General features: G+C 60.8%; 1 protein-coding gene and 1 long non-coding RNA gene across 7 annotated transcripts in view; one reads left to right on the forward strand and one right to left on the reverse strand.

Moving 5' to 3' along the window:
- The window catches only part of DOK7 (docking protein 7), a 40,155-nt gene extending 19,148 nt beyond the window's left edge, over window positions 1–21,007 (forward strand). For 4 of the 6 annotated variants that reach the window (XM_063809322.1, XM_024355921.3, XM_054682721.2 and 1 more), the window contains 6 exons: window positions 4,417–4,536; window positions 8,516–8,635; window positions 11,418–12,136; window positions 15,370–15,412; window positions 18,746–18,898; window positions 19,188–21,007. In XM_063809322.1, the coding sequence (XP_063665392.1) occupies window positions 4,417–4,536; window positions 8,516–8,635; window positions 11,418–12,136; window positions 15,370–15,412; window positions 18,746–18,898; window positions 19,188–19,321 (1,289 nt within the window). In that variant the 3' untranslated portion in view covers window positions 19,322–21,007. Of the gene's footprint in view, window positions 1–2,115; window positions 3,959–4,416; window positions 4,537–8,515; window positions 8,640–11,417; window positions 12,137–15,369; window positions 15,413–18,745; window positions 18,899–19,187 lie in introns of those variants that run through there. The other 2 variants (XM_054682720.2, XM_024355923.3) reach the window with 2 other exon arrangements.
- Window positions 21,008–22,106: 1,099 nt separating this feature from the next.
- Window positions 22,107–27,929, reverse strand: LOC129143679 (uncharacterized). Its single transcript, XR_008547415.1, has 2 exons — window positions 27,864–27,929; window positions 22,107–25,447 (listed from the first exon to the last, which is right to left on the reverse strand). It is a non-coding gene; the product is annotated as an uncharacterized LOC129143679 (long non-coding RNA).
- Window positions 27,930–27,932: the final 3 nt, after the last annotated feature.

A 27,932-nucleotide genomic window follows, 5' to 3' on the forward strand; every position in this document is an offset into this window, starting at 1 on the left:
TGAGGAGCTGGGATTATGAGCACTTAAGATTCTGACATCAAGGGGCAGCCACAAGGGCACTCAAGATTATTCAAACGGAAACCGTCCTAGATCTAATTGGCTCATTGAATGTCTGCGTGGAAGCCACGAGGGCACTCAAGAATATTCAGATGGAAACCATCTTAGATCTAATTGGCTCATTAAATGTCTGCGTGGAGGAGCATTTTGTTTCTCAAGCCGGTGAGTCCTGGAGTTAGTGCAACAGCTTTTTCACTGGAGACGTGTTTCTCAGGAAGCAGGTGCGTCTGTAACGTGGGTGAGGTTTGCCTGCCGCTCAGCAACCCCAGCCTCTGTCCAGAGTTGGCGCCGCCCTGAGCCCCGCAGGTCCTGGCCTTCTGCTTGTGTTCTGCTGACTCTGTCCTGCTTCTCTGCGTCTTCCATGCTCTTTCCTCTTACCCTCACGCCTCCTATCCCCCCCGACAGGGCTCCTATACAGCCCTTTGGGACACCCGTTTGTGCTCAAAGATGTCTGACGTGCCCTTTTCACCCCCCTCCACCCCTTACCCTCTAACAGCTGAGCTAACTCCTATTTACCCTGCCACACCTAGCAGCTGGCGGCTGTTCCCTGGCTGGCAATTCTGTGGGCCAGGGATCTGGACGGGGCTCAGTGAGGACAGCTCATCTCTGCCCCATGAGGTGCTGCCTGGGGTCCCTCGGGCAGTGGCATTTGGCTATGGTGGGGCCCAAAGGCCCAGGAAAGCACTGTGCTGGCTGTTGGCTGGGTTGCCTCAGTTTCCCTCCAGGAACCTCACCCTCCGATAGGACACCTTGGGCTTCTCAATAGGTTCCAAGAGAGCAGAAGCTGCCAGGCCTCTGATGGTCTTGGGGCAGGGCTGGGAGAGCATCCCTCATGCCACTTTATGCCAGAGCCATCACTGGCTGGCTTCGATTCCGGGGAGGGAGTGGACCAGCCTCTGGAGAAGGAGCGGCCTCCGAGGGCAGGGATAGGGGAAACAGAGTGGCCGGCTTTGCTGCAGTCACACGTGTGTGATATAGCAAAATGGGGCAGGCCCTGTTCTCCCCCCTTTCCCCAAACACACAGGCAAACAGGAAACATGCGCACCCTGTCTTGGGGAAGGGGCAGGGGGGCGGTCAGCAGCCTCTCACCTAAGTCTTTCCACCCAAGGCTGAGCACTGGGGGTCTCCTGGTTATGGGCGCTTGGGTGGACACTGAGACCACAGACGGCTTGGGCTCCCTGCCGGCAAGGTGCTCAGCCTGGCAGCCGGGACGGCAGCAGGTGGGGCTCTGCCCCAGAGGAGGCGTCCGTGAGAGCACCACAGAGGGGCTGTCGGGGTCAGGGGACTGAAGGGGGCCAGAGGCCAAGAAAAGCATCATGAAAGGTGTCGTTATGTGGCCTGAGTCTGGAAAGGTCTGGGGTGTTCTAGGTGGCCAGGGGTGTGGAGGGTGGGGGTGGCAGCCTCCTGAGTGGAGATGTAGGGGTGTGGAGGGTGGGGACGGCAGCCTCCTGAGTGGAGATGTAGGGGTGTGGAGGGTGGGGGTGGCAGCCTCCTGAGTGGAGATGCAGGGGTGTGGAGGGTGGGGACGGCAGCCTCCTGAGTGGAGATGCAGGGGTGTGGAGGGTGGGGACGGCAGCCTCCTGAGTGGAGATGCAGGGGTGTGGAGGGTGGGGACGGCAGCCTCCTGAGTGGAGATGTAGGGGTGTGGAGGGTGGGGACGGCAGCCTCCTGAGTGGAGATGTAGGGGTGTGGAGGGTGGGGGTGGCAGCCTCCTGAGTGGAGATGCAGGGGTGTGGAGGGTGGGGACGGCAGCCTCCTGAGTGGAGATGTAGGGGTGTGGAGGGTGGGGGTGGCAGCCTCCTGAGTGGAGATGCAGGGGTGTGGAGGGTGGGGGTGGCAGCCTCCTGAGTGGAGATGTAGGGGTGTGGAGGGTGGGGACGGCTGCCTCCTGAGTGGAGATGTAGGGGTGTGGAGGGTGGGGACGGCAGCCTCCTGAGTGGAGATGCAGGGGTGTGGAGGGTGGGGGTGGCAGCCTCCTGAGTGGAGATGCAGGGGTGTGGAGGGTGGGGACGGCAGCCTCCTGAGTGGAGATGGCAGGCAGACCTGGTGTGCAGAGGGAGCTTTGAGCATTCCCAAGACTGGGGGGGGCTGGGTGGGAGCGGGGGTGGAGCATGAACCCAGGGAGGCCCAGCGAGAGCCTAGTCGTGCGGTGTCCTGGGAGGCCATGGCCCAAGACCTTGGCAGACCAGCATTGGAGATGGGCATCTTCCTCCAGGGCCACTGATGTCAGCTCTGCTGGCATGGATGATGGGGGTGGCTGGCGAGGGTGTCGCGTGGGCACGTGGGAGCCCAAGGCTGGCGGTGGGCTGTGCTCCAGGCCTTGCCTGGTTGACCGTGTCTTCGGGGTGAGTGACGCTCCGCAGACGCCGCATGGAATGCGGGGCCGGCTCCACTCCTTCCGTAATGTGGTTTTTTATAGTCGGGGGACTCATTGTCCCGCGGCCACTGCCAGCTGTCTGTAAGCTCAGGATTAGAGAGCCTGGCCTTTTGTGAGAGCTGGGGCTGGGCCGGCTGAGCCCTTCACAGGGAGGGGTGGACCACGGGGACAGGGAGCGACTGCCTGGCACTGAGTGAGCCAGCCAGCAGACAGCATGACGGCCTTCTCATTGCCTGCCCCCAGGGCCTGGTGTAGGCTCTCTTCTGCCCACCCTACCCAGCTTGGGGGCCCCACCCCATCACGGCCCTCATGAGCCTCTCGGGGCATCCTCCTGGACGGCATCGCAGCGGGCATTGGCCTCCCCTCCATGCCCCACCTCCAATTCTGATCAGGAGCACCCCTCACCCACAGCAGGACTGGAAGCTCTGTCGGGCCAGGAGGTGCACAGGGGGCCAGGGGACTTGGACTTGAGTCCACCTCGTGGCTGTGTGATGGTGGACAGGTGGCGTGCCCTCTCTGGGCCTCAGTGTCCTTTTTGCTAAAGTAGGAATGGTGCTGTCCCATGACCCAGTTTGGGGACACTACGTGGAAGGAAGCATCCACAGCACAAGGTGCCGCTCGCCCTCGTGTGCCCGGGGTGGCTGCCAAGGGGCCGGCAGCGTCGCCACGTGTCGGGGCTGGCCTGAGTTCCGTGTCCCTGGAATCTACAGCCTGTGTTCCGTGAAGGCAGAGCATGACTGGGCAGCAGGCAGTGGGGGTTCTAATGCCGAGATTTCCCTTCCCCCCGACTCCTGCCCGCCCCGGCGCCTTCCCTCCTGCGTACCTTTCTTTGGGCAATGGGCAGAGGCCCCAGAGCGGGCGGGATTCCTGTGAGGTGACGCCAGCCGGAGTGTCCAGCTGGGTGCAGCCAGCCCAGTGGCCCATTCACGCGGCCGCCAGGGCTTCATTCACCCCTGGCCGGGAGGGCAGCGCCCCCGTGACTCGCAGCTGGGGCTTCTCCACAGGTGGCGGCTGCATCGCTCTGCCAGTGACGCTGGGCTGGTCCCCGGGGGCCCTCCTGCTGCTGTGGGGGTGCAGGGGTGGATGCTGGCCCCAGGATGCTGCACACGGCCTCAGGGCGGCACCCACACACTGGCAGCTCCAGCTTCCCCTGAAAGATGACCGAGGAGGTGGGGAGGACGCGGTGCTGGCCAGCATGTGTGGGCAGGTGCCGTGCCACACCTTTTACAAACATCTGAATGCAGCCCTCCCGACAGCCCGGGGGAAGGAAGTGCGGTCACATGGCAGCCTTCCTGGGATGTGACCCCAGCTCCAGGTGGCACAGCTCCCTTCTCCTGTGGCCTTGGAGCCCTGAGGGGACCCTACTTGATGTCTCTGGGGTCTCCTGGCTGCTTCATTTGCCCTCAAGACGGCTGTGGGGGTGGGGTCGCTGGGACCTTGGGGCAGAGGAGGGACTGATCAAGTGCCTGCTGGGTGGCAGAGCAGCCACATCCCCCCATCCCCCCAAGCAAGCCCGGAAGGCAGGTATGTGGGCGGGGGCACCCATCTGTCCAGGGCAGGGCACCCCCTCCCTCCTCCCCATGCCCTGTCGGCTACAGGACCTAGGATGGGCGGGGCAGCACTCACCCCAGCGCCCAAGTTTGAAGGGTGCGGCGGGGTCCCTGGGGAGTCCAGAGGCTCTGGGGACCCAGCTTCACAGAGCCAGGTGGGGTGTCGGCTCTGGGCACCCGGATTTGCGGGGCCAGGCGGAGTGTTGGCTCTGGGCACCCAGATTCGCGGGGCCAGGCGGAGTGTCGGCTCTGGGCACCCGGCTTCGCGGGGCCACGCGGGGTGTCGGCTCTGGGCATCTGACTTCGTGGGGCCAGGCGGGGTGTGGTTGTCGGCTCTTGGTGGAGTTTGCTCCGGTTTCCCGTGTTCCTCCTCCTCAGGGTCCCCAGCCCGCGCTCGGGCCAGGCTGACCTGTCTCTGTCCTTCCTCTGCAGGGGCTGGCGTCTTCTTCCTGTCCTCGGCCGAGGGGGAGCAGATCAGCTTCCTGTTCGACTGCATCGTCCGAGGCATCTCCCCCACCAAGGGCCCCTTTGGGCTGCGGCCGGTTCTACCAGGTGCGTGTGGGAGCCTGGCCGGCTGGGGAGGGTGCGCTCGGCGGGCTGTGCGACGTCCTGGGGCGGGGGGCCACAGTGATTTGTCAGCCCCAGTTAGATGGCCACCCTCCCCACCCCCAGCTAAGGAACCAGAACCTTTCCAGGCCAGGACTGCAGCCTGGGCTTCCGCAAGCCCTGCTGAGGGATTCAGAGCAGCGGGGGCTGGGCTCGTACCTGCAGGTGCTCTCCCTCGGGGGTCCGAGCTGTTGGAATGCTTGGGCCTAGAGCTTTCTGGCTGGGACAGTCAGCCACAGCTGCCACTGTGCAGTAAGAGACCCTCTGACCCACCACCACCATCTTCCACTCCCAGGAGCAGGGAAGGCCTTGCCCGAGCTCGGTGACCCGGGGGCAGCTGGTCTGACTCTGCAGCTGGGGTCAGGACTGGCTCTGCCTGAGCCCGGTGTTTAGGCCCAAGGCCACCTCGGGAGGTCCCCTGGCTGTGGGGTCTCAGGACACGTTGGGCTGAGGGGGTCTCGTCTTGTCTCACCCACACTTCCTTGGCTGTGGCTGCGGCACTCTCTGCAGGAGTCCTTGGCCACGGATGTTGCTGGACCCCAGAGGGGCTCTGGTGCCTGGGCACGGTGGGGCTCCCCAGGTCGGGGCAGGTGCTGGGCCAGGTGCCTCCATGGGCTCTCTCAAATGCTCCTCTAGCTCCACGAAGGCAGCGCTTGACCCAACGTCCAAGTGAGGCCAAGGCCTAGGCCACGTGGCGGGTGAGCAGCAAGCTCACATGTGGTGCCTCCTGGCACTGGCACCCCCGCCGTGGCGTGGCGGGGAAGGGTGACTGGGAGGGCAGAGGCGAGCGGCATGTGGGGTGGGACCTGGGCCTCCCTTCTTCTGGCCCCAGCCCCCAACGCCCCCTGCCCACACCAGCAAAGTCCCGTTGGGGGCAGCCCTGGGAGTGGGGAGGTGGCATCTATGGCCAGCGCCCTCCCCGCTGCCCCACCATGCTGGATGGTGCAGCTGCACCCCTGCAGGTGTCTTCCTGCCTAGTGGATTCACCCCTGCAGGTGTCTTCCTGCCTAGCGGCTGCAGGCAGGAGTGGATGATGTGGTCAGCGTGGATCACGTGGTCAGTGTGTTTGGCTGTGCAAGGCGAGTGTGTGCAGGACGGGGACAGGGCTGGGCAGGGGCAGCAGGAGGCTGAGCAGGGCTCCCTGCTCTCTCCTGCTCCCCTCAGGCAGTTCCCGGGGAGCAGAGGGAAGCAGGGAAGCAGTACTGGGCAGAGGATGCCAGGGAGGGTTTGCCTGGGACAGCCACTAGATGGGACAGGCTTCACCGCAGGCAGCACGCGGGCCGGCCCCAGGCAGGGCCATTGCTGACGGCTGGAGGGGGTTGGGCTGACCAGAAGTCCCAGACCCCACTCCAGAGGACATCTTTGTCAGAGTCAGCTGGGAGCTCTCAGAAAGCTCTGTTGTCAGGGCCTCGGCCTGCAGCTGTGCCCCCCCTGCCAGCTGTGCCCCCAAGCTGTGCCTCTGCAGGTGTGTGGGGGCCTCAGGCCACCCGGAGGTGCTGGTTGAGCTGGGACACTATGCTGGGCAGCACCCCGCCAGAGAAGCCGTGGGCCCAGCCCCCGCAGGCTGGACTTACTGGAGGGTCTGGGCTGATGGGTTCATCTGCCTGTGCTGGCAGCACACCGGAGCCCCGTGATCACAGGACTCCCACAATACAGCCCTGCGGGTGGCATCCTCAAGCTCTGGGCTTTCTGCCGTCCTCCTGTGCTGAGCCCGCTGTGACCCACTGGAGGGGCCAAGAGATGCAGGAAGTCCAGCCCCTTGGTCTTCCGCATGTGGACACCGAGGCCCAGAGGCAGCCAGACCCACCAGGAGCAGGAGGGAAGGGCTCAGAGGTCTGGGGTCCACCACGCTCCGAGCATGGCATGCATGTTACCTTCTTGGCCTGGCCTCCACGGGGGTGCACCGTTGCTGCACCCCATTTTGCAGACGAAGGTGAGAGGCTCAGGGGGCGTGTGGTGGAGCTGGGAGTCGATCCGTGTCTTGCTGGCCCACCAGTTACTGGACGGGAAATGGTGGCAGGTTGTGTCCTGCATCCTGACCCTGGTGTCACCGAGGGGCCACTCTTCGTCCTACCTGTGGGGCTTTGGCTTTGGGGGTGGCCCTGGTCGGAATGTCCCAGGGCTGAGGGGCAGTTGTGCCGTCCTGTCACTGTGCTTGTCTTCAGCCTGGACCCTCAGTGCACCAAGGAGCCAGGACTGGTGCCTGCTGTCCTGCCCACGTGGCTGAATGTGTCTGTGAAAGTGCCAGGAGCTGCTAAGCCGTGTGGCCTGTGGGCTCCATGGCCACCAGCAGGCCGTGTTGGGAGGGACTGATGCCTGAGCTGGCACAGCCTTGGGTGCCATCGCCTTCCACCCTCCCAGGCACAGGCAGGGAGGGGACAGGAGAGAGGCTTGTGCCACCCGCATCCCTGTCCCCGGCAATGCTACAGACAGGGCCACAGGGTCTTGGGCTGGCAGGGCCCCAGGCTGACTGGGGCAGTGCCTTGGAGTGGCCATACCCAGAGGTGAGGGAGGCTCCTCCAGGCCCTTGTGTTCCTGGGCCCGGTGCTGTGAGCTCTCACCTGCCCGTGGGGAGGGCCCTGTTCTGAGGTCCTGATGGGGCCTCCTGTTGTGCGCAAGGGCCCCAGCTGGGCACCTGTGTGGGCTGAAGGCGTCAGCAGAGGACAGTGTCCTACCAGGGACAGGGCCTCTTCAGCCTAGATGTGAACCTGGACAGGGACACCATTGCTTTCTGTTTGTTTCTCCGGAGCGCTGACTATGGGGTCGGGACGTCTGGCTCCAGCCTCCGCCAGGCTGGGTTCTGTCCGCTGAGGCTCTGATCTAGGTGTCCCAGGCTGGGGACTGTACCTTCTGGTCCTCTGTGTGCTGCAGAATTTGGTGTAAACTTTTCATGCTGCCACTGCTCCTGGACTTTGGGGAGCAGGTCCTTGGACCTGTTTCGGCTCAGTCCTGCAGGTGCCCCCAAGGTGGGTGTCAGGAGGTGTGTTCTGGAGGCCCAGAGGAGGCCACTTGGAGCAGGACGGGGTCGGTTTGCTCTTGCGGGTGTGGCTGTGGCTTCCCTGCCAGGGAAACTCTTTGGGATGGCTGTGGCCGTGGGTGCTGTGGATGTGGAAGGGGCAGGGTCTTGAGCCCTGCTGTTTGGAGCAAGGTAGCCACTTGGCCCAGTGTTCACATCACTTAGTGCCTGGGACATCCCAGCATGGGCGGGGGCTTGGGGACCAGGGCAGTGATGCTGAGGCTCGCGGCAGCGGTGCTGAGGGGCCAGTGAGAGGTCCCACCCTGCCTGGGCAGGAAGGGGAGGTTTCCTGCCACTCAGTCCCAGAGGACACATGGACGATGAATAGAGAGGGCGAGGCTGGTGGTCCCTGGATGCAGCCCTGAGGGGAGGGGCTAGGTGGGGCTGAGGGTCCGCAGACCACCATGCACCGAGCCTTGGGCACAGTATGAGTCTCCATCCGAGACCCCAGGGAACGGTGGGGACACTGCAAGGTGGGCGGGCATTTCCCCAGGCAGAGGGGAGCCTGTGAGAAATGGGCACTGTGAATGAGGGGCAGGCAGCCCCTCTTGCAGCGAGGCCGGCCCTGGGGATGGGGGAGGGGCTAGTCATTTTTTGGAACAGAAAATTGAAAAACTCGGTGGTGAGGAAGATGAGGAAGAGGGGTCTGGCTGGCGTGGGGTCCTGGTGAGTGGGCAGGTGGCAGGGCCATCCACGGGCACAGGGACCCAGCTGGGCGGATGGTGGCCTGGATAGGGGCGGTGTGGGTGTCTGCGTTTGAGGCCCAGCCTCTGGGATGAGGCATCGGGAGGAGCGGGGACTCCCACTCCACAGAGGGGGATAACCACTGAGTCAGGCTGGGCCTGGTGCCTGCGGGCGAGGGTAGGCGGCGGTGGCTGCCCCCTCCACCGAGTCTTCTCTCTGCTGCAGACCCAAGTCCCCCGGGACCCTCGACTGTGGAGGAGCGTGTGGCCCAGGAAGCCCTGGAAACCCTACAGCTGGAGAAGCGGCTGAGCCTTCTCTCACATGCGGGCAGGCCGGGCAGTGGAGGTAGGGCCAGGGGCTGACCTGGGCTGTGGGACCTCGGCTAAGCCTGCAGCAGGAGAGCTCAGGAGGCATCCATGCATGTGTGGGGGCTGCAGGTTCCCTCTGCTCATTCATTCATTCCTTCTATCTCCTGCTCATTCATTCTTCCCCCATCTCCCTGCCCCGCCCTGCCCGCTACTCATTCGTCCTTCCTTCCCCCACCACCCCGCTCATTCGTTCCTTCTCCTCCTGCTCATTCCTTCCTTCTTCCTCCTGTTCATTCATTCCTTCATTTCCCCCCACTCATTCCTTCTCCCCCCTGCTCATTCATTTCTTCATTTCCCTCCTGCTCATTCATTCCTTCCTTCCCCCCATTCCTTCCTTCCTCCTGCTCCTTCATTCCTTCCTTCCCCACCCCTCTGCTCCTTCATTCCTTCCTTCCTTCCTTCTTCCTCCTACTCATTAATTCCTTCCTCCCCCCATTCATTCCTTCCTTCCCCCCATTCCTTTCTTCACCCCCTTATTCCTTTTCTTCCTGCTCATTCATTCCTTCCTTTTCTCCCTGCTCATTCATTCCTTCCTTCCCCACCTTGCTCATTCATTCCTTCCTTCTATGCCTACTCATTCATTTCTTCCTCTGCCCCCCCGCTCATTCATTCTTGCCTTACCCCCATTCATTCCTTCCTTGTCCCCACATTCATTCCTTCCCCCCACCCCCTGCTCATTCAGTCCTTCATTACCCTCCTACTCATTCATTCCTGCCTTCCCCCCATTCATTCCTTCCTTCCCCGCTCATTCATTCCTTCATTACCTTCCTGCTCATTAATTCCTTCCTTCCCCCCCTCATTCATTCCTTCCTTCTCACCCATTCCTCCCTTCTCCCCCGCTCATTCATTCCTTCCTTCCCCCCCCACCCCACTCATTCCTTCCTTCTCCCCCTGCTCATTCGTTTTTTCCTTCTCTGCTCATTCCTTCATTTCTTCTCCCCCCCGCTCGTTCATTTCTTCATTTCCTCATTTCCCTCCTGCTCATTCATTCCTCCCTTCCCCACCCCCCTGCTCATTCATTCCTTCATTTCCCCCCACTCATTCCTTCCTTCTCCCCCTGCTCATTCATTCCTTCTCCTGCTACTCATTCATTTCTTCCTTCCTCCCCTGCTCATTCCTTCTTCCTCCTGCTCATTCCTTCTTTCCTTCTCCCCCTGCTCATTCATTCCTTCATTACCCTCCTGCTCATTTTCTTCCTTCTCTCCTCTGCTCATTCATTCCTTCCCTCTCCCCCTGCTCGTTCATTCCTTTCTCCTTTCCCCCCATTCCTTCCTTCCCCACCCCCCTGCTCATTCCTTCCTTCCCCACCTCGCTCATTCATTCCTGCCTTCTCCCCCTGCTCGTTCCTTCCTTCCTCTGCTCCCCCGCTCGTTCATGCCTTCCTTCTCCCCCTGCTCATTCCTTCCATTTCCCTCCTGCTCATTCATTCCTTCCTGCTCACCCCAGCTTCCTTCTTCCCCTGCTCATTCCTTTCTTCTCTCCCTACTCAATTTCCCTCTTGCTCATTCATTCTTTTCTTGTCCCTCTGCTTATTCCTTCCTTCTCTGTCTGTTCATTCATTCCTTCCTTCCTTCACTTACGGTTCCACATTTACTAAACTCTGGTCTGAGGTGCTGATGGGAAGGGTGGTTCTGCCCTGAGAGCCTTTGAATCCTTTCCTGCCCACCAGCTTGTGGCTGGGGGAGACCAAGGCCCTGCGTGTTGGTTTTACCTTCTGTGCCCAGACAAAAGGCTCTAAGGCAGGTGAGCTGGCTGCCCAGGAGCAGAGGCACCTCCTCAGCTGCCGGTGGCCCTGGCTCTGTTGCCATTGTGGGGAGAGGAGGTGGTGGAAGGGGCTGGCAGAGCAGGAGGGGCTGCTGTGCTCCCCGAAAGGTGGCTGCATGGGTGACCTGTGTTCCCAAGTGCAGGAGCCGTGCTGGTCCGGCCAGTGCCCTCTGATCACTGCTTGTCCCCCAGAGGGCACCAAGCAGACAGTGGTCATCTCCCCTCCTGCCCTGCCCCAGGAGGAGGGGACTCAGGTTTGCAATAAGCTTTTGCCTTCCTGGGGGTGACTCACAACTGCTTTCCACTTGGGAGCCCTGGAAGGCAGAGCAGGTAGCTTAGAGATGCAGCAGAGATGAAAGTGGCTTTCCCAAGAGCACGGGAGGGGCCCGGCCTGGCAGGCGGGAGGCAGCCTGGGATCTGCATTGGGTATGCTTCTCATCCCCAGCAGGGAGGGAGACTGGGAGTGAGGCAAGGACGCCAGCATGGTGAGGGCAGGGGGCGAGTCGAGGTGTGTGGGCACAGCTGGTGCCTCGTGTCCAGGCTGGCAGGGCCTGGGAAGTTCTTGGGGAAGGGATGTCCAGACCAGCCTGGGGCCCTGATGGTGCGGAGGGCAAGCTGCCCCAGGTGGCCCTGGAAGGTAGTCAGGATGGCTGGGTATGGAGCGTGGGTCTGTTAGGCAGGGAGGGTGGGGAGCTCTAGGGAAGGGGAGGAGGCTGGGACCAAGGTAGTGGCAGGGGTGCTAAGAGGGAGGGGCGCAGGCCCTAGGAGAACAGGTGGCAGAAGGACAGGAACGGACAAAGAACAGGAGTGGATGAGGGGTGGAGGGGTTGTTGTTGGTGAAGCCAGGTTTCTGCTGTAGCCCCCGGGGCTTGGGGGCTGGAAGGGGTGGGGCGAGACCAGAGAATGCTGGCCTGTGGGGGTCCAGCAGGCATCAGCCATGTCCTGCCCAGACCCCTGTACCCCCACAACTGCCTTGGCTTCCTGCTCTGTCTCAGGGGATGACCGCAGCCTCTCCAGCTCATCCTCAGAGGCCAGTCACTTGGACGTCAGCACCAGCAGCCGGCTCACCGCATGGCCAGAGCAATCCTCGTCGTTGGCCAGCACGTCACAGGAGGGGCCTAGACCAGCAGCTGCCCAGGCTGCCGGGGAAGCCATGGTGGGTGCCTCAAGGCCACCCCCCAAGCCGCTGCATCCGCGGCAGCTGCAGGAGGTCGGCCGCCAGAGCTCCTCGGACAGCGGCATCGCCACTGGCAGCCACTCCTCTTACTCCAGCAGCCTCTCGTCCTACGCGGGCAGCAGCCTGGACGTGTGGCGGGCCACAGATGAACTGGGCTCACTGCTCAGCCTGCCAGCAGCGGGGGCCCCCGAGCCCAGCCTGTGCACCTGCCTGCCCGGGACAGTCGAGTACCAGGTGCCCACCTCCCTGCGGCCCCACTATGACACACCACGCAGCCTTTGCCTGGCTCCCAGAGACCACAGCCCCACCTCGCAAGGCAGCCCTGGCAACAGTGCGGCCGGCGACTCAGGCGGCCAGACGTCTGCTGGGTGTCCCTCTGGCTGGCTGGGCACGAGACGGCGGGGCCTGGTGATGGAGGCCCCCCAGGGCAGCGAGGCCACACTGCCTGGCCCTGCCCCCGGCAGGGAAACAGGCGGCCCCCACGCGGGGCCACCCCTGGCTTTCTTTTCGGCATGTCCAGTCTGTGGAGGACTCAAGGTAAACCCCCCTCCTTGAGAGCCGAAGATCCGGCCTCGCGGCTGCAAAGGGGCTGAATTTGCCCCCAGATGGGAGAGGAGGTGGCGCCAGCCTCCTTGCAGACGGGTGCTCGGTGTTCTGTGGGAGGGACCCAGGGTCTCCTGGAGAGGGGAGCTGGAGGGTGCGCCCTGTGGCTGCCAGTGGAGGAAGGGGCTGACTTGGGGAGGTGAGTTCTGGAAGGCAGGGGCTCTGGGTCCGGCAGGTCAGGGTCACCAGAGCCCCAACGACCAGCTGCTTCACTCCGTGTCACCCACCCCTGAGGATCAGGTGAGTGCTGCACCTCTGCTGGCCTTGTCCTCCTTGGGCCTCATGCCCCCTTCGGGGGTGGCCGGTTCTCCCCATCACCTCTCTGGGGCAGTCACACCACCTGTTAAGCACCAAGCTACCATGGAGGCTCCGCCCACCTGGGCTCCACCAGCTCAGCCCCCCTGGGCTGTGTGTGCGCTGGGCCTCATCCCCATCTATGGGAGGAAACTGAAGCTCAGGAGGCTGCGTGGCTTGCGGGGTCTCTGGGTTCTGGGCCCCAGTGTTTCCCCAGTGAAGCCCTCGTGGGAAGGTTCTGGGAGCAGGTGGTGTCCTCAGAGCAGCCTTGCCTGCTGACCCCACTGGGAGAGGCCCCGTGCCTCAGGCCCCTGGTGGGAGCGCCGCTGGCTCCTGTCTGAACCTCCTTGCAGGGCCAAAGGCTGGCTTGGCCTGTGTTTGCCCTGGCCCAGGCCGCAGCCCCTGCGTCGGAGGTGGGGCTGTGTTGGGCCCATTGTCCCCTGCCCTGGGTGGCTTCTTCTTGCACAGCCTGGAGCCTGCCCTGACCACAGCCCAGCAGCTCCCTGTGAACACCTCGCTTTGTCCCTTCACTGTTGGCTGTTTCTAAACCCAGACACTGTAATAGACTGGAAATAAAATGTTCTTTTCTTACCACCTTGTCCTAGTCCGTTGCCCAGCCCTCTCCGCCCCCTCGCCCACCCTCCACGTGGGGCCTCTGCCTGGATGCGAAGTCCCAGGGCCCGGCCTCCCTGGCCTTTATCTCAGAGTGTGCGAGAGGCCTCGTCTGTCTTGTGAGCCTTGGGCCTGAATGCTGTGGTGTGCGGAGAGGCAGCTCCGGGCAGCCCTCGGGCTGGGATGTGCACGTGTGGTGTGTGCATGTGTGGCACATTCCTGGAGACCACAGTGGGGTCTGCAGTAGTCCCTCAGGCTCAGGCACGGGGCTCCTCAGGTCCCGGTGAGGGCGGACCTCAGGAGGGGGCTGGCTCTGAGACCAGGGCCCCTGCCCTGCCTGTCTTCCCTACATGGGGCCGAGTTCCAGGCTTGTCTCAGTCACCCCTGCACATCTGTGTGGGTGCCTGCCTGTCCCCTTGCCTGCCACCCTGTCGGGGACTGACTCTGAGCGGGGAGTTCTGGAGGGCTTCTGCAGCAGTGCCTGGTGAGCAAGCGTGGGCTTTGGGGACTGAGTTTGGGCCACATCCACTACCTGCTGGCTGGGTGACCCTAGCAAGCCCCGCCCCTCTCTGAGCCTCAGTTTCCTCTTGCAAACGGGATGACAGACCCCGCCTCACTGGGCTGCACTGAGGGTCTGATGAGGTCATTCTTCAGGCGCTCAATAGCTGCCCGTCACCATTACCCCTGCTGCTGTCACCTCCGGAGGTGGCCGCGCCAGTCTTGTTGCAGGACGAGTGAGGCTGTGGCTCCTTTGCTGGGGAGCCAGGCCCTTCCTGCCAGTCTTCATCATCCACGCTCAGCCCTCTCTGTTCCCACGGGTCGCCTGCCCCAGGCTAGTGGGGGCAAGGTCCCTCTGATGAGAGCAGACTGAGGCACCCCACAGCAGTGGCCTGGAGTCATGGGGCCTCTTGCCTGGCGGGGCTGGGCCCCTGGACAGCCTTTCCCTGTGGGGATGCGGCCGGGCCATCTGCCTCTCCTCACGATGCTCGTGAGTGGGCCTCGCGCCGGGCGTCTGAAGGTTCTGGCCACTGCCTGCTACGGCAGCCCAGGGTCTCCAGCCTCAGTACCCAGTTCCCAGGTGGGTGGCCAACAGGCTGGGGACTTCTCCTCAGGCCAGGGGCAACCAGATGGGGCAGACACTGGTTCTGTTTTCTTGACGCCCCTGGAGCACCTGGGCCTGGCCAGGCAGGGGACAGGGTGGACCTTCGCTGGTTCGGGCTCTGCACCATCCACACCTACCCTCCTGGCCCCGCCGGGAGCAGCTGGGGAGGGGCCCCCTCAGGAGCCTGTGTATGTGATGAGCTCAGGGGGTGTCGGCCTGTTGTCAAAGGTTCTCAAAGTCTAGACCAGCTCAGTTTGCTCAGGGGGCCTCGTGTGAGGGTCCCAGCCCTGTGACTGTCTGCCCTTGAGTCTGGCCTGCACCAGTGCTAGGTGCTGAGCCCCCATTTCCGGCCTCCCAGCCCCCACCCACGAGGCCCCTCAGAACAAGAGGGTGCTGTGCCTTCTTTCTAGCTGCCGGAGCCCATGTGGGACATTGTCTTGGGCTGGCCCCACTTCTGCTCATCTGGGCTGGAGGTGGGCAGGAAGCCTCTGCTCAGCCGTGGGCCGCTGTCCCTCCCGCAAGCGCCCTTCAGACCCCACCCCAGGCTCCTCCAGGGACTTGGGGCACCCCGTTAGGCACGGCCCACTTCAGAGGCCCAGGAGAAGGTCGCCTGCAGTGTCAGGGAACTTTGCTCATCTCACCTGGGGCCTCCCAGTGGGGCATTTTCCAGGGGCACCCCCCTGCGAAGCCCTCCCCGCCAGCTGCTGAGAGCAGGGCCCACACCCTCAAGGACGGGAAAGGAAATCACAGGCGCCCTCGGAGCAGCTGCTCAGCTCTGAGGTCGGAGCCCAGACACTACCTTGCATGGGCGTGGTGGTCCTCCGATAAAGCTCTAATAGCAAAATAGTGGGGCTGGACTGGGCCTCGGAACCGCCCCCTCCCCAGATGCCAAGGCCTCCAGCTCCCCCATGGGTGGTTATGGGGGCTACCACTGGGCTGGGTGGTCAAGGCAGTGGGTGGCCCGGAGATCTGGGGGCTGTGGGGCAAAGGGCCCTGGAGAGAAGGCATCAGGTATGGCAGGCTGGACTCCCTGCAGCTGGCCCAGGTCCCCCAGCCTGTGTCACTCTTGGGGGGTAGTGTCCTTGTTCTCAGTGGCCCCCCAGGCACAGGATGAGGGGAAGACTGAAGGATGCACTGACCCAGGTTCTCTTTGGTCTAGGGAGCGGCAGCCTCAGCCCCAGGACCTGCGACAGCACATTCAGGTAGGCACCTGGAGCCGGTCCCCCAGAGCTCGGGGACAGGAAGGCGGGAGTCTGGGTGGGCGCAGATGGCAGCCAGAGTTTGACTAGATGGGGAGGGTGGGGAGCCCACTGCCAGCAGGGAATGTGGTGAAAGTGGTTGTTGGCTGACAGTGGGTGTTGGGTGACAGTTGACAGTGGTTGCTGGGTGGCAGTGGGGGTGAGTCCCAGCCCAGGTGTGGACAGCAGGGCAGTGGGTAGAGGACAGGCTGCTGGAGGATGGACTGAAGGTTGGGAAACACAGACTGGGGTCCATGGGTCCCCAAGCCCTGAGTGTGGACCTGTTCCTGGGAGGGGGCATGGCAGGAAGGCAGTCAGGGTTGGGGTCCAGGAGCCCCAGCTCAGGGAGGAGGGGCTGTGTCCTCAGACAGCAGAGGGGGCCTGTGGAGGCTGGGCTGGTGGTGAGCGACTCGGCGAGGGGCAGGGCATTGGTGTGCTGGCAGGTGCAGTTTTGGGGCCAGGTTGGGAGGGAGGGCCAGGCAGGGAGGCAGTGGGAAGGTACGGATCCCCAGGGTCTCCCTAGAGAAGCCTGGCAGTCACTGGGGACAGAGCCCTGCTGAAGGCTGGGCAGGGCTGAGAGGCTGGAGGTAAGGACGGCTGGCCTGGGGTAGATGGGTGGCATCAGGGCCAGTTCTGTGCCTGTTTCCTTGTGGAGTAGGAGCCACTGCGGGCTGAACCTTGGATTCCTCAATCCCTTCTTCCCAGGTGGGTGGCACCTACAGGGGGGCGGGGTCCAGGCAGGCCTGGAGAGGACACCCAGGGTGGGGGAGGGGCCCAGGCAGGCCTGGAGGGGACAGTCAGGGATGGGGGCGGGGCCACAGGCAGGCAGGGGCAGCTTGGGAAAGCCCCCACCAGTCTGCCTTGGCCCTGGGCTGGACACCGATCCCTGCAGTCCAGCGTGCTGAGGCGGCCACCACACCAGAGGTGGTGGGGCCAGCCCTGCCCCAAGGGTCCTCCTGGGCAGCCTGCTGTTGCCTCCCCGAGGCCACCCATACCCTTCAGATGTCTTTTACCCAGACAGGGGTGCCCTGGGACACAGGTGTGGGGATCAAGGGGACAGGCCCAGTATCTGCTGGAGGATGTGAATCTTTCCCACAGAGGCCGGGGGCTCAGGAGGGGCACCTGGGGTCTGTCATGGGACAGAGGTGACCCAGGCCCAAGTGGTAGTGTCGGGCCGCCAGCCCAGGGCGGGGTCTGGGGGGAGGGTGCAGAAGGGCCAGCCGATTCCCGGTTGCTGCTTCACTGAAAGAGTATCCGAGGTACTGGAAGCGATGCTCACAGAAGCCGAAGCAAAATCCAAGTCCCAAGGAGGGGACGGGAGGAGGAGCACTGAGGGCCCTGGAGCCAGTGGCCTTGGGGGAGATACAGATATGGACACACTGCTGGCCCAGCGCTGCTTACAGCCCCCGTGTGACTCCGGGTGGTGTTGGGAACATTCGTCCCCTTTCCCTGCAGTCAGGCCTCATGCTCCTTCCTGCTTCCACCCTCACCCCTCACCGCCCACCCTTGGGAGCAAACTTGGAAGAACGGATGCAATCCTAAAACGAGGTACCAGGCTGCAGGGGGGTGTCCAGCCCCACCGTGGGCAAGCCCCGGCCCTGCCCCTTGGCTTCAAGGCCCCCTTTCCAGACGCCAGGCCCCGGCGCTCCCTCAGCTCTCCCCAGGCCCTCACCCCTCCTTGCCTCTCCCACCACCCCCTCTTGGCCTCAGCCCCTCAGCCATGCCCCCTCCTCTAGGCAGCTGTCCCTGCTGGCCCAGGTGCCTGCCTGGGCACCAGAACTTGGCCGCTATGTTCTGTGGCTCATCTCGATGAAGGGGTCCTGGCATTCCGAGGGGACCAGCCCTCTAGGACCACACATTTGCAGGAGGGGGGTCTCCCCAGGGCCTCAGGGCCAGGCAGGGTTGGGGCAGAATTGTGTTGGTTGCTTTAGTTCATGGAATCAGGTGAGCGAACCCTCGTCGACCTGGGCTCCGTCTCGCTCTGTCCCGGCTGCTGCCTGCAGAATCAGCGAGTCAGGTCTCTCTGGCCTCAGTTTCCCCACTGGGAGCAAGCAAGTGAAAGTTCCTCACCCCTAGCCCTGCTGCAGGGAGTGACGGGGACAAGGGTGAGAGGAGCCAGGCAGAGTGGATGTCTGCAGCAGGTGCCAGGCAGCGGGTGGCCACAGGAGAACCTGGTCTGCTGAGGATGCATCCCTGGGGCAGGGAGGCCCAGCCTTGAGTCAGGCCCCTCCCCCGGACAGGCAGGTGTTTCAGGGAGGCCGACCCTGCAGGGCTGTCACCCCCTGGATCCCAGCCCCTACCTGAATTCTGAGGGCTCGGAGTGTGCTGGGGGTGGGGAGGTCACCGTGGGTGGGGCTTGGCTGTCTCCCCCAGCCACTGGCTCAGGGAATGGGGGGGGACTTGCTGTCACCTCCCCTGCCTCACGTGGCTGTGCGTTCCCTCACGAGGTCCTGATGACAAGAATGGGAGGAGGCACTGGAGAACGGGGTCCTTCCTGTAGGACCTGGGTGCCCACGGTGCGGAGCCCTCAGGCCTGCAGAGGAGGGGCCAGTGTGCGTCCAACCCCCTAAGGTGGGAGCCTGCCTCAAGTCCCACCCAGCCGGGCCTGTGGGGACCCCTCCTATCCTGCTCCTGCTCTGCCCTCCCCAGCACCAATAAGGTTTGCAGACAGAACCATCAGCTATTAGGAAGGGGGTCGGGGGAAGGGAGTAGCTCCTATGAGGGGAGAGAGGGTGTGGGGCACCTGGGTGTCCTGGAGGGGATGCAGAGGGAGCGTGGGCCTGTGTGCAGGAGAGGAGGGGGTCCCTGGAGCCTGCAGCAGGTGGGGGTGACCCAGGAGGACAGTGAGGGGGAGATGCTGGGGGCCAGGACAAAGCAGGGCTGTGCTGGCCCGGGAGGGTTAGGGAGAGAAGGTGCTGGGACAGCCAAGGAGGGGCGGTTGGTGGAGAGAGTTGGGAAGGTGCGGGGCAAGGGGCGCAGGGACAGAAGAGTGGGCCTTGGGGGGCCCATGGGGGGTCGGCAATTCCTGCAGGGGAGGCGGCACAGTGGAGGGGACAGCGCTTCCTTCTGCTCTGTGGGTACTTGGACCAGGAGTGGACAGTGTTGGGGGGGCCTCAGGATGGGGCAGCGCTGGGCCAAAGATGGACGGTCAGGAAAATGGAGCGGGAACCTCCAAGGTGCAGGAGAGGCGGAGCGGGGAGGAGGGGCTAGGCAGGGTGGGCAGCTCTTTACTGCACAATCTTTGGGATCTGTGCCCCTCTCGGTCCCCACCGGGGCTTCACAGCCGCTCCCCCACAGGATCCCCAGGACCCGTGGCTGTGGACAGCTCAGGGCCAGAGAGGCCGCGCGGCGAGTCGCCCACTTACGTGAACATCCCCGTCAGCCCGTCCTCCAGAAAGCAGCTGCACTACATGGGCCTGGAGCTCCAGGAGGCCAGCGAGGGTGTCCGAGGTGGGTCCCCGCCCTGCGTGGAGGCACTGACAGTGGGGGGCTGGGACCACAGCCTCAGGGCCCTGAGCCCCCAGCCCCACCCAGCAGCCCTTGGCCAGGGAGCTTTTCCTACAGCCTCCCCCCAGGAGGCAAATGTCCCCAACTCCATCCCTGGCCAGGCCACATCCCCTGAGGGTGTCCCCCACTCAGATGCTTCCGAGGGCCTGGCTGGGGGACTGGTGTGGAGGGCAGGGTCACAGGGCTGGGTGGCTCGGGGCGCAGGCTGCCGCTCACTGCAGAATTCTTTCAGGGGCTGGCGCCTCCCTCTACGCCCAGATCGACATCACGGCCACCGAGACGGCGCACAGAGTGGGGGCGCGGCACGCACGGGCCCGGGAGGAGCAGCTGTCGGAGCTGGAGCAGAGGAAGGCAGCCCCGCAGTGAGGTCACAGCGCCAGGAGCTCACCGCAAACCCGGTGCGCTGTGCGGCCCCGTGGCCCCCGGCAGGCCGGCCCCTTCTGTTGGCCGTGGTCTGGTCCCCAGGGAGCCCCCAGTCGCAGGAGCAGGCATGGCCGGTCTCCGGGCCATGGTACAAACAGGAAGTTTTCAGGGCCCACGGCCAGGCCTCCTGCCTCGCAGGTGTCCGGGGCTGACCCTTCCTTCGGCCTGAAAGAGTTGCTCTGGACCCCAGGCCGACTGAGGCCCTGCTTCCAGGCATCAGGCAGCTCTGGTCGCTGCTGTGGCGTCTCAGGCAGAGGCTGCTGCCCAGGAGTTTGGGAGCATGGTTTGTGGTGCCTGGGATGCAAACTGCCCTCTCACCCTGGGGGTGACTGCACGGATGACAGCCGTGTCCTGGCAAAATGCTCATCCCTTCACCTGGGTGTTGCGGCCCTGCAGAGCCAGGACCCAGTGCCCGCTCCCACTGTCGGCACCATGCCCGCTCCTGAGACTGGCGGCTCAGACACTCCCGGCATCCCCTCCCCGCCTCCCGGCTGTCCTGCCTGGGCCACCACCACCCTGCACCTGGGGACGGAGCCTGGACTCTCCCAGCCACCTGACCGCTCCACTTCTTGGGACCTATTACAGCCAGTCATGTAAAGAGCCATTGTGACTGTTCTGTTTCTGACAATGCCTATTTTCTCTCTCCTGGTTTCTGCTCCTGGACATGGGTCTGATGTCTTCACCTGGGGGTGCTCGGGGTTGGGGCGAGCAGAGCTGCCTTCCTTGGTGGCACGGGGTTGGGGCTTCCTCCTGTGTCGGTGCGGTGCTGTGGCTTGGGAGTGGGTGAGGTGACGGGGCTATGTGCATAGGTGGTGGGCGTCCTGCATGCCCCCAACCCCTGTGGCAGGAGGAAGCACCAGGCGGGCCCCCTGCCTTGCTCCTGGAGATGGGGCTCTCTGCTCTGCATGGCTCCATCCGTATTCGTCCCTTTCTTTCATCTTCCTGCCCGTCCTTCCCCCGCCCCTCCCCCAGGAGCCCACCAAGGACCCAGAGAGTCTGTGGTTGGCCTGCCCCGGGTATGGCAGGCAGCTGCCACTGCTGCTCAGCGGGGCCCTCAGTGGGCAGGCTCAGAGCACTGGCCCTCCTGGCGCCCCCGCTCTGCATGTGACTGCTGAGGACACTTGGCGTCAAGGTGGCAGGATGCAGGGTCAACCGGAGCCAGCTGGGGCCAGGACAGAGATCTCCCGCTTAGACGCAAAGGCCCTGGGGAGCATTCTGACAGACAGGGCAGGGCTGGGCTCTCAGCCTGGAGGGTCCATGGACAAGACTTTCAGCTGCAAGTTGGGGCAAGGCATGGCCTGCACCCTGATCCAGGGCTGCAGCCATGTCGGGCCCTTAGGGTGGCAGAGTTGAGATGTCCACCTCCGGGGCGGGCCACATGCACCAGCTCAGACACGCAACCTGGGTGGCACAGCCCCACCCCTCCCCATGACCCTAGCTTGCTGGAGCTCAGGCTTCCTGTTCACAAAGTGGGAGAAAGGGTCAAACCCTCTGCTGCTGATGGGATCGTGGGGCTGTGGGGGCGGGTTTGGAGCCTAGACCCAGTGTGTCTGGGTGTGCCTTGGGCCACATCCTCTCGGCACGATGGAGTGGCCAGGCCATGTCCTGAGGAAATGGCCACATGAAGAGTGTGGATGTGGGGCTGGGGCTGGTCCCACGGCTGTGGCAAGCCAGGAAGCAGGGGTCAGAGTAAGACCTAGCCAGGGCACCACGGGTGGGCGTGGTATGGGGCTCAGGTACACCCAGGCCTCCAGCAGAGTGCCCGGGGAGGCTGTGATGGCCCACACGCTGTATCTGGCACCCATGGGTCCCAGTTGTGTGGTGGAGGAGCCGTGGGAAGGGACGATGCTGGCCAAGGCGGGGTCGCTCTGATCTCAGGGCAGCTGCCCTTGGCCCAGGACAGCCACTCAAGGCCAGAGCTGTGACTGGACAAACTGAACAGGAAGCCTGACCTTCCCCTGGAGTTGTGACCGGCAGCCAAAGCCCGACAGGGTCATCTCTGCAAAGCTGTTGAAGATGTGAGGAGGTGGAGCACACGGGCCATCGTGTCTCGGGCACCCTGGACTCCAACCTGTGCCTGCATGGGGCTTCCATCCCTGGGCCTGAGACTGCCCTGGCCTTGGCCCACTGCCCTGGAGCTACACCACCCATTCGGCTGCCACCCCACGCCCTGTCCTCGTGCTGCCCCTCCTGGTGCTCCTGCCTTTCACCTTCCCTTTTGTCAGAGCAGGAGCCTCTGCCCTAGACGACCCCCTGTTCAGCAGGCCCAGGCTGGTCCCTCTCGGCACCTGTGCCGCAGGAAGCCTGGAGCGTCCGGGACGAGGCGGGGCCCGTGCAGACCCGATGGCACCGCACACTCACGCCCCACACACAGATGGGACCTGGGCTCAGCCCAGCTACCAGGAGCTCACATGTGGGGTGTGGGGACCTCGCCGTCCCCATGTCCCAAGCAGCCAACGCTGGCACGGGTGAGCATCTGTGACTCTGGGAATACCCGTGCCAGGCAGGCCACGTTATCCCGAACCAACTTAACCGCCTATCAACAGGAAGCTCGTACATCACCGCGGCCCGTCTCTCCCTGTGACATGCAGCCTCAGCCTCCTGCGTTCAAGTGATCCTTCCCCCGCAGTTTCCTAAAGTGTTGGGATTACATGCGTAAGCCACCATGCCCGGCCAAAGTAAGTACACTTAGCAACTTAAAAATACACATGGATCAAAGAAGACATCATACTTGAAATGAGAAAATATTTTGAACTGAATGGCAGTGAAAACACTACACATCAAAACTTAGGGAAATGTGGTTAGTGTGGTACGTTGAGGGAAACTTATAACCTCACACGCTTGTTTCACAAAACAACAGCAGACAACAGAGATTTCCAACTCCAGCAATGACAGGCTAGGGTACCTGGACGAACCATCACACTGAAAACACATGCCGCAGTAAATACTGAATTTCTCCTTAAGAGCTGTGGGAATCTGACAAGCCAGGAAGGTAGAAACAAGGGAGAAGTGAGGGACGCAGGGGCCCAGGAAGGTCGTGAGCGCCAAGCACCCAGTGCTGCTGCCCCAGGGCGTGGCCAGTCCAGGCTTACGGGGCTCAGGTCCTGGGGGGCTGACCAGCAGGGTGGGGCAGACACCAGGCTCCAGCCCAGCCTCAGGTGAGAGTGAAGGGAGCACCTATCTGCAGCAAGCTGAAGCCCCCAAATCTAGGCCCTCAGGGTGAATCAGTACCAACCCCCTCGCCCTATCCTGAATGTGAGCAGGGAAAGTGCTCACCTGGCAAGATCTGGCCTGCGGCCCTTCAGGGGTCAGCATGACTTGTGTGGGTCAGAAAGCCTCAGCCCCAAACCTGGTCTCAGAGGCTTAAGAACCCTCTCCAGGAGGATGATCCATATAACAGCTCTCAAATAGGCCCCCAAATAATTCTTCACAAACACTTAGCAGTTCAGGCCAGGCACGGAAGCTCACGCCTGTAATCCCAGCACTTTGGGCAGCCGAGGTGGGCACATCACTTGAGGTCAGGAATTTGAGACCAGCCTGGCCAACATGGTGAAGTCCTGTCTCTACTAAAAACAGAAAAATTAGGCCAGGCATGGTGGCTCATGCCTACAATCCCAGCCCTTTGGGAGGCCGAGGTGGGCAGATTGCCTGAGGTCAGGAGTTCGAGACCAGCCTGGCCAACGTGGTGAAACCCTGTCTCTACTAAAAATACAAAAATTAGCCCACTGTGGTGGTAGGGGCCTGTAATCCCAGCTACTTGCGAGGCTGAGGCAGGAGAATTTCTTGAACCCAGGAGGTGGAGGTTGCAGTGAGCCAAGATTGCGCCATTGCACTGCAGCCTGGGCAATTGAGTGAGATTCCATCTCAAAAAAAAAAAAAAAAACAAAAAACAAAAAACAAAACACACACACATAGAAAAATTAGCTGGGTATGGTGGCAGGTGCCCATAATCCCAGCTACTTGGGAGGCTGAGGCAGGGGAATCGCTTAATCCTGGGAGGCAGAGGTTGCAGTGAGCCAAGATCGCACCAACGCACTCCAGCCTGGGCGACAGAGCAAGACTCCGTCTCAAGAAAAAAATAAGAAATAACAAAGAACAGAAGACAACATGACCCCACAAGTGAACCAGAGGGAAAGACAGGAACAGACCATTGGAGACTTTAGGGATGGCTAGTGATACCAGAGGCTAAAATAATCATGTGCCCTACACCATGCATGCAGCCATGGTGGCCCGGGCCCTGCCACGCACGCAGCCATAGTGGGCTGGCTAAGCTGCAGGTTGTGCCTGAGCTCACGGACACGAGGAAGAAGGGCGACTGCGTCCTGGACACCCCGGCTCGAGGCTGCTCTTCAGCCCCAGCCCCTGGGGTCCCGCGGCGGCTGCGGTGGCAGTGGTGGGGGAGCAGGCATGGCACCCGGAGCACTGGAGCCCAATGCAGGGTGACCCCTTCCCCCCAGCTCCAAATCCAGCATCCCTCCCCGGTGCCTAGCCCTCACCAGGCTGCTGGCCCCATCGCTGGGAAGGAGTGGTTTGACCCCTCACCACTGAGAGGAGTAAGGTGTACTTCCTTGTCAAGCATGACTCCGAGCGGCACTTCTTCCACACCGCGCAGCTGCCTGTGCCTGGCAGGGGCCTCCTGCGGCCGGAAGGTCCCCTGCATCCCCAACCACACCTGGCGCAACACCATGGCTGAGGTGCGCTGGAATTCCAGCTGCACCAGCAGCCCACACGCCTCCTGAGCACCACTACCAGCTACCCCAAGCCCGTCTATACCAGCTACCCCAAGCCCGTCTATACCAGCTACCCCAAGCCCGTCTATACCAGCTACCCCAAGCCCGTCTATACCAGCTACCCCAAGCCCGTCTATACCAGCTACCCCAAGCCCGTCTATACCAGCTACCCCAAGCCCGTCTATACCAGCTACCCCAAGCCCGTCTATACCAGCTACCCCAAGCCCGTCTATACCAGCTACCCCAAGCCCGTCTATACCAGCTACCCCAAGCCCGTCTATACCAGCTACCCCAAGACCGTCTATACCAGCTACCCCAAGACCGTCTATACTACCACCCTGGATTACAACTCGGCAAGATGCTGGGGAGGTTTCTGTTAGGGTGGAGCTGGAAGCCACCAAGTTCCTGGGTAGAGATGACCTTTCAGATGGATGCTGACCCAGCAGGCTGGGCTGAGCTGGGACCAGCTCTTCCACTGCCCTGCTCCGAGCCTGCTCTGGTCAAGGTGGGCAATGCTGCCCTTCATGTACTTCCAGCCCCAGAGGAGCTGAACCTAGAGATACCTGGAAACCCAGCTTAGGGAAGTAAAAAAAAAAAAATCACTGCATCTCATAATTATTGAGATATTTTTAAATTTTCAAGCTTTTTTTTTTTTGAGACAGAGTCTTGCTCTGTCATCCATGCTGGAGAGCAGTGGCACGATTTTGGCTCACTACAAACTCTGTCTCCCAGCTTCAAGTGATTCTCGTGCCTTAGGCTCCCAAGTAGCTGGGATTATAGGCAGATGCTGCCACCACTCCTGGTTAATTTTTGTATTTTTAGTAGAGATGGGATTTTGTGATGTTGGCCAGGCTGGTCTCAAACTCCTGGCCTCAAGTGATCTGCCCACCTCAGCCTCCCAAAGTGCTGGGATTCCAGGCGGGAGCCACCCACACTTGGCTCAAGCTGGGTTTTTTTTTTTTTTTTTTGAGGCGAAGTCTTGCTCTTGTCCCCCAGGCTGGAGTGCAATGGCACGATGTCGGCTCACTGCAACCTCTGCCTCCCAGGTTCAAGCCATTCTCCTGCCTCAGCCTCCCAAGTAGCTGGGATTACAGGTGCCTGCCACCATGCCTGGCTAATTTTTTATTTTTAGTAGAGATGGGGTTTCAACATGTTGGCCAGGCTGGTCTCAAACTCCTGACCTCACGTGATCCGCCCACCTCCACCTCCCAAAGTGCTGGGATTCCAGGCATGAGCCACTGCACCCGGCCGGCTCGAGCTATTTTTAAGAGGATATATCCTGTTTTGCTGCTGTGTAGTTTCCCCAAAGTCTCAATTTGATGAGAAAATAGAAAGACCACTAGAACGGAAAAATAAAAAATAAAAATTAGATTTCATCAAACTGGAAACCTTTGCTTTCCAAAAGATAACCATTAAGAAAGTAAAATAGCAAGCCAGAGGATCGGAAATTATTCACAACACATATCTGAGGAAGGACTCACACCTAGACCTGGGAATAACGCTAAGACCAGGCTGGGTGTGGCGGCTCCCGCCACCTGTAATCCTGGCACTCCGCGAGGTGGAGGCAGGTGAATCACTTGAGACCAGGACTCCGAGACCAGCCTGGGCAACACAGCGAGACCCAGTCTCTATAAAAAAAACCTTTTCTTTAAATTAGCAGAGCATAGTGATGCATGCCTGTAGTCCCAGCTACTCAGGAGACCGAGGTGGGAGGCTCGCTTGAGCCCAGGAGTTTGAGGTTGCAGTGAGCTATGATCGCACCACTGCACTCCAAGCCTGTGCGAGAAAGATCCTGACTCAAAAAAAAAGACAAGATTTCCAAGACCCAGTTTTTTAAATAGGCAAAAGAATTAAGTAGGCCCTTCCCAAAGACGCCACCCAAATGGCCAAGAGCAGACAAAAAGGTGTCGTGCCTCTGGCACCAGGGAAGTGCAAGTTACTACAAAACGAAAACAAAAAAATCAAATGGATTTAATTGTCTTTTTGTTACTGATTTCCTCCTCAATTGCACTCTGGCCAAAGAATGTGATTTGTATTATTTACCTACATATCATATATTTATACATTACATTATCATCTGCGAATTACTGACATTTGCTTTGGGTCCTAGTACCTCGTCCATTTTTAAAAGATTCCATGCGTGCTTAAGAATGTTTTCTCTAATGGGCATAAGTAGACCAAGTTTTTAACTGTATTATCCCATTCTTTCATATTCTTCATCAATGATCTAAGCTTCTATCAAAAGAACCTAAAACAAGGACAGCAAATTGAACACAAAATAGGTAGAAGAAAGGAAATTCATAAGAAAAGAGCAAAAGTCAATGAAAAAGAAAACAATAGAAAAAAAAAAACCAATGGACCCAAAAGTAGGTTTCTTTGGGGAAAATATCTGTAAAAATGATAAACTCTTAGCTAGTCTGATCAGGGGGAAAAGAAAACACAAATGGCCCAGAGCAGGAATGAGAATGGACATCACTGCACAGAGGATACTGTGAATGATTTATGTAAATTGTTTTGATAACTTAGATGAAATTCTGCGACAAACCTATCTTTAAAAAAATGACAAAGGAAGAAACAGAAAATCCAAAAGCCTCATGTCTTTTTTTTTGAGACAGAGCCTCGCTCTGTTGCCCAGGCTGGAGTGCAGTGGTGTGATCTCAGCTCACTGCAACCTCCACCTCCTGAGTTCAAGTGATTCTCCTGCCTCAGCCTCCAGAGTAGCTGGGATTACAGGCACGCACCACCACACCCTGCTAATTTTTATATTTTTAATGGAGACGGGGTTTCACCATGTTGACTAGGTTGGTCTCAAACTCCTGACCTCAGGTGATCCATCCACCTTGGCCTCCCAAAGTGCTGGGATTACAAGCGTGAGCCACCATGCCAGGCCTCATGTCTATTTTTAAAAATCAAGTTCTTAATGAAAAACCTAAGCAAAAAGAAAATGGCAGGCATAGATGGCTTCACCCATCACATCTCTATGAAACAAATAATGCGAATCCTATACAAACTATGGCAGAACTTGTTTCAGGAGGCCCACTTAATGCAATATCAAACCATGACAGACACATCACATGACAAGACAATGAACATCCGAGCCCAGTGTCCCTCATGAGCATTCCTACACAGGAGGTCCTTAGCCCGGTATGAGCAAATCTCATCTGGCCATGCAGAGAAAAGGCCACAGGGACTTACCTGGAAATGCCAGGTCATCTTGGCATATGAAAGTCAGCGTAATTCACTACAGTAATGCGGTAAGGAAGTGACCTCATGAGCATCTCACTAGGTGCAGGAAAGGCAGCTGACCACATTCAACACGGATTCAGGAAAAGCCCTCAGCAAATGAGGAAGCTCTTCCGCCTGTAAGTGCACCAGTGCAAACCCAACACTGAGCCGGGAGAGACCGAGCCCATGTTCACCGAGACTGGGAATAAGATAAGCAAGCGCCGGCTCACCTCGCCAGTGCAGTGAGAAGCCGAGGCACAGACTGACAAGGGGAAGCAAAGCCACTGTCAGACAGAGGACACGCGTGTGCACACGGAAACCCCGCGAGTCCACAGAAACACCGCCATGGCCAAGTCGGGAGTTTAGGGCACAGGATTAAAGCACCACGCACAGGTGACAAATGAAATAAAAATACACAGTCCTCAATAGCATATCGAACACCTAGGACTAGATCTAAAGGAAAACATGCCAGACACATGCACAGAAAACTCCAGTCCATTGTTGGGAGAAGTTGAAGATGAACTCAATACCTGGAGTCACACACGGCAGTCAACGCGTGGACACCGGAGACTGTTGAGACGCCGACTGGAGTCACACAC

Source organism: Pan troglodytes, chromosome 3 (assembly GCF_028858775.2).
Source record: "Pan troglodytes isolate AG18354 chromosome 3, NHGRI_mPanTro3-v2.0_pri, whole genome shotgun sequence".
Lineage (NCBI taxonomy): Eukaryota > Metazoa > Chordata > Mammalia > Primates > Hominidae > Pan > Pan troglodytes.